The following is a 6000-nucleotide window of genomic DNA, read 5'->3' on the forward strand; positions in this document are numbered from 1 at the left end:
ATAGAGCTAAATTTTGCTCAAAACAACATAGGATCTCACTGACTTTCATTGTGTGGACAAAAAAAAAGACATTTTTCAAAAGATCTTCTTGAGTAAGTGATGAGAGAATATTAAGTTTTGGGTGAACTATCCCTTTAACTACTCAAATACAGATTTAACACAGACACAACACACTTGTCTGTGACACACTGAACATGAAGTATATAAACACCCCACTGTGCGTGTTGTCATTTTCAGCACGTTTTCTTCTGTCTTTTCCCCCTCTCAATCTCCTCTCTCAGAGCGTCCTAAAATCCGCCTCCCTCGGCAGCTTAGGACTAAGTACATCAAACGAGTGGGTGAGAAGGTCAACCTTGTCATTCCCTTCCAGGTCAGTCATGCACATACATTGTTCTGCTCTGTACTTGTGTAGTGCTACTTTTCTATTCAGTTACTGGTCTTTACAACAGTTCAAATTATTAACTTAGACCATGTTAACTGTTATCAGGGCAAACCACGTCCAACGGTGACCTGGTCCAAGGATGGCGGACCTCTTGACACAGGGCTGGTGAATATCCGCACAAGTAATGTCGACACCATCCTGTTTATCAGGCAGGCGGTCAGAGAGCACTCCGGCCAGTACACCCTGTCCGTGCAGATTGAGAACATGGAGGAGAAAGCCACCATTGAAATCCAGATTGTCGGTTAGTGCCAACAAAGTGATTTGGTTAATGTTTTAATAGGGATGTGCACAACAACATAATTTCAAATTCAAGAGTTGTGGGTTGCCTGAATAATTGGTCTTAATTGAAAGACATGAATATTAATTTTATATTTGTGATAATGATCATTTTGAGTTGAGTTGATAAGAGCACATGAGGAGAAACAGGAAAAGCAGCAGGAGATGGGAAAGTGGAATGGGATCGGGATATGACCTCAAGCTTCCCAAAGCTATGTTGAGTGATACCCACAAGGCCTTCTCTCTGAGTTTTTTCAACTTGACATGCCGTCATGAAGATGCAATGCTCTTGGCACGATGCTCAAAAAACAGCATGAGATGTGATGCGATGGCTAAAGACATCCGTCACAATGTATATAGCAGTAGTGGTGATGGTTTAAAGGTGACGTTAAGGCTACGTTTACACGTGGCCGGTTATTTTCATAAACGGACATTTCACCCTCTCCGTTTTCAGAAAAGTGTTTGTTTACACAAACCCGTGTATATGCCATCAAGAGCATGCCAAACCTGTAGGTGGCAGTGTAACGAGAAGCTCAAGCCCATGTTAGCCAATCAGAATCCTGAAAATATAGGTCGCACCTTTGGCGCAGTGCAAGTTCTGTCGCATACTGTGACGTCGACTGCCTAAAACTCAGTTTTTCTCAGTTTACATGCAAACGTGCAAACAGAGTTTTCCAAAATCTCCACTCTGGCCGGAGTTTTTAGAAAGAATCGTTTTCAGAGGCGAATTCTCCGTTTGCGTGTAAACGAGGGGCACAACCGAAGGGAAATGTCTCAGTTTTTCAAAATAACCATGTACGTGTAAACGGGGCCTAAGGTGAATTTAAAGACACAGAGTGTTTTACCTTGCCAACAGTTTAGATACAAAAATAGATGAGAAAAAAATCTGGGTGAGCCATTCCTACTTTTAAGTTGTATTGAGGCTGGTTTCTCCCAAGGATTTTTGTCCATTTCTGACACCTTAATGGAGTTTGGGTTCCTTGCCACTGTCGCCTTTGGCTTGCTTAGCTGGGGTTTAAAAGACACTTAGGGCCCTATCTTGCACCCAGCACAATTGACTTTGTACACCGACGCATATCATTCCTGTTTTGCACCCGACTTTTCCCTCCACAGACCAACGTCTGTAAATTATTGAATGAACTTGCGCTCACGGGGATGGTTCAGCGAAAAGAGGAGGCGTGTTCCGGCGCAAACGTTCCCTGGTGCTATTTTGCAGTTTCAGAAAACAATTCCACCACAGACCAGGAAAAACCTAGTCTAAAGTCAGTGGCACGTTATTCAGATGCTATTTTAAGGGTGCATGCTTGGCCATGATGTAGCGTGTGCACAACGCGCATACACTTTGCTTCTCTCATCTACACAGATGCAGTAGTTCTCATTTTTGCAAACCATACATAATTACAAGGAAAAATATTACCACACGAGGGAAATCATTGTGGTGTCCATGAAGATGTAAAAAAAAAAAGGCATAAGGCCATGGATCCATTAATCCGCCATGGAACAAGCGCGTCTGCTTTTAAAGGGAATGTGAGATGTCGCTCTGATTGGTTTATTGCACGTTACGCCCAAACCACACCTATGAGTAATGTAGCTACTTCAGACCAACCCGTTTTAGATTTGCGTCAAGATCCGCCCACAAAGTTACTTGCGTTTCGCGTTTGTTTGATACTTGCGTTTCAGATCGTTAAAATAGGGCCCTTAATATTCAGTTATATTGTCGATTTGACTGCACTGACACTATCAGATGAGAATAAAACTGAATTGAGCTGGTTTATGATACCACTGACTCTTGCAGAGCTGCTTTATCGCTAAATCGTCTTTGTTTCATAATTGATGAATTTTGCAACATTGACACTATTGAACTGAATTGAATCAACATTGAACTCGAGCTGAATAACGACTGTATAGCTGCTTTACAGCAAAATTTTAAATTCATTGTTATTTTCTTGTTTATTACTGTGAAGCTGCTATAAAGCAAGCAATCTGTATTGAATAAACACTATATAAATAGGTTACTTGACTATTTAGGATATTGAAGATGTTGCAAATTCATTTGTAGATCACTTACATCAACATAATAGTTGGCCACAAATTCAGTGATGACATAAGATTAAAGGATTAAACTGCACTGTTCAAAAAGTTAATTTCCCTACAAAGTGTGAGTCAGGTTCATTTTGTTAACCCATGGAAACTGTTTGAGGATCACTTTCAAAAGTGACGCTGAATTTCAAACTCTTAAACTGCCAGAAAGGTTTCATATTAAACACTTACACTTTCATCAAAATTGAGGATGTCATAGGTCAGTTCAGTTGCAGGGATTATTCTGCAGGGTTTTGTTTGGATTATTCCTGGTGTTGAACGGGATTAGGATAGGATTAGGGGACACTCACTCGGTGTTCCCGCTGGGAGGTAAGCTAATGAGAGTGAAAAAACCCTTCAGATGAGCCAGACAGCCATTTAGTCACAGTTTGCTGCCAGCATCCCAGCAGCTTGGCCAGGATTAATGCCAACCGCTCCCAGCCGCAAACTCGAACTCTCCTGCTCTCAATCTTTTTTTCTCTTTTTTTGTAGCATGATCTCACCTCACCTCATGTTTTCACCCTCTTCCCCATTTAATTTTATCCCTCTTTCATTTTTATCATTCCTCTGCTCACTCACTTGTAGCTTCTTCTCCAATTAGCATACATTAATTAGTCTCATGGTTAAAATTAGGACAGTGTATCGGTGTCAAGCTCTACAGTAATACCTACAGTAATTTTTTTCTTTTCATTCCCATACTCACAGACAAGCCTGGGCCACCGATGGCTGTCACTGTAACGGATGTTTGGGGTTTCAATGCTGCTTTGGAATGGAAGCCTCCAAAAGACAATGGCAATGCGGAGATCACCGGCTATACCATTCAAAAGGCCGACATGAAAACCAAGGTAAACCTGGACCAGCAACAGGAAAGTTTTGGCCAAATATATGTGGACACTCCTTTCTAATTAGCAGGTTTGATTAGGCCCCTAAACCTTAATGCTATTGCATGCAGTGACATTATAGAGAATTGTGTATTTCCAATCGTTTAAGAGAGGACCGTTTTCTGCTCCATCTACACAAAGCGCGAGCACCATGAGGAAATGGTTTAATGAGCTTATAGAGTCTTGTGTAAAAGAACTTGACCAGCCTGCACCAAATATTTTTGGCTGTTAGAAGTTTCAAATCAATAAATAAACACACCTGAATGGTTGTAGGTAGCCTAGAGAGTATGGATAAAAAAAAGAATACCCTATGGCCTGGTTTCACAGACAGGGCTTATATTAAGCCAGGATTAGGTTTTAGTTCAATTAGGAGTTTTAAGTAGCTTTTATAAACGGGCCTTAGAAAAAAAAACATTACTGGTGTGCATCTTGAGACAAAACAATGGCACTGACATATGTTAAGATATATCAGTGCAATTTGCTTTCAGATAAAACAGCTCAAACATGCATTTTAGTCTGGGACTAGGCCTTGTCTATGAAACCGGGGGGAATATCTCGCAAAAAAAGTTTATATAAAAATATATAAAGCAACATTTGTGTTCTAATTCTAAAAATAAAACAATTTAATCGTATATTTAGAATTTTTGACAAGAAGTAGCACAGGAAACTTAAGGAATATCCTAGCCGATGGTGGATAGAGAAATGGAGGTCTGTATCTACCCACAAGGCCAATGACAGCATGAAAGCAATGCACAGAGCAACTGTTCGTTTGTCAACAATACTTTTGGTGTATAAATGTCTCTTCGGTGTTTCTCAATTCAGAGGTTCTTAAATTGGCATGGCTGTTTCTCGACAAATCTGTCTCTTACTTGTTTTAGGAGTGGTTCACGGTTCTTGAACACAATCGCAGACCTAGTTGCACCGTGTCTGATCTGGTGATGGGGAATGAGTACTCCTTCCGTGTGTTCAGCGAGAACATCTGTGGCATGAGCGATGATGCTGGCATCAGCAAAAACACAGCTGTCATCTGCAAAACAGGTACCTGCATCCTGGCGGTTTAAAAATTAATCTCGAAACACTGAATGTTGCATTACATGACGATTAGTGCACGAGTGTCTCTGCTGAAGCGATATATGTAATGTGTAATCCTCTTCCTGCCTCTTTCTCTTAGGTCTTAAGAATAAAGCACAACCCTACAAGGAAAAAGATATGACCAGCTCTCCTAAATTCATCACACCTCTCGTGGACAGGTCCGTCGTCGCAGGTTACAGCGCTGCCATCAGCTGTGCTGTCCGTGGATTCCCGAAAGTATGTGTTAGTGTATTGCGTGACTATATAAACCAATGGCAATCACCCGTGCAGTTGTTTTGAGCCATTTAAGCAACATTGTTCTCTCTTTCTCATTCTCTGTTGTTCTCCTCCCAGCCAAAGATTATATGGATGAAAAATAAGATGATTATTGGAGAGGATCCAAAGTTTATCATGCAGAATAATCAGGGTGTGCTGACTTTAAACATCCGTAAACCCAGCTTGTTTGATGGAGGGAAGTATACATGCAGAGCTATCAATGACCTAGGAACAGATGAAGTGGAGTGCAAGCTGGAAGTTCGAGGTACGGCCAAAAGCCTCCAGCCTGTCCAGTGTGCAACACTTGACTATAACAATGTTTTAGAAAGCATGATGTTGATGATGGATATTATTTCCCATATTTTTACATTTCAATTACCTTTGCCTGTCCTAAAACACTAATAATTTAATAACACTGTTCGATGTAATTTTTAACAAATCCCAATTTTGTCATACTGTAGATTATAATGTTGAGATGCCTAAACTCACTCTCACCATTTAAAACAACTCAATTTAGTTAGATAAAAATGATTTCCAAATGTAATACTTTCTGTTTTTCCTGTTTAGTTGTAACAGAAAAGGAGGAAGTGAAGAAGTGAACGCACAAGCATGAAGATACCCTAAAGATGGCTGTAAAAGAGGGATATAGACACCATTAGAGTGTCGAAAAGCAATCAAAATTTGAAACTAAAATTAGAACAAAATTGTTACAATGCTGTCCTTTCTCTGCCTTTTTCATTTTGACTAACAAAAAGTACTGTGATGTTAGGCCTACTCAAGGATATCCCTTACTCATTTACCTTGGTATTTACATGGCACTTAAAAACACCAAACAACTATGGTAATCCCTGTACTGTTTTGTGTTAGTGTAATCAGACTAATATAGTGTGATAAAGTAGGGTTTTTTTCCTTCTCCAAGTATGCTTTGTCTGTATGTCAAGTTAAATTGCTTGAAATAAAAGCACATGAAAACAA

General features: G+C 40.1%; 1 protein-coding gene across 5 annotated transcripts in view; it reads left to right on the top strand.

Annotated features, from left to right (window-relative positions):
• The window catches only part of mybpc2a (myosin binding protein Ca), a 29843-nt gene extending 23843 nt beyond the window's left edge, over positions 1 to 6000 (top strand). For all 5 annotated transcript variants that reach the window (XM_084089307.1, XM_084089306.1, XM_084089305.1 and 2 more), the window contains 7 exons: positions 282 to 370; positions 488 to 683; positions 3503 to 3642; positions 4557 to 4716; positions 4850 to 4986; positions 5104 to 5290; positions 5593 to 6000. In XM_084089307.1, coding sequence (XP_083945433.1) covers positions 282 to 370; positions 488 to 683; positions 3503 to 3642; positions 4557 to 4716; positions 4850 to 4986; positions 5104 to 5290; positions 5593 to 5624 — 941 coding nt within the window. In that variant the 3' untranslated portion in view covers positions 5625 to 6000. The remainder of the gene's footprint in view (positions 1 to 281; positions 371 to 487; positions 684 to 3502; positions 3643 to 4556; positions 4717 to 4849; positions 4987 to 5103; positions 5291 to 5592) is intronic.

Source organism: Abramis brama (assembly GCF_963993115.1).
Source record: "Abramis brama genome assembly, chromosome: 1".
NCBI lineage: Eukaryota > Metazoa > Chordata > Actinopteri > Cypriniformes > Leuciscidae > Abramis > Abramis brama.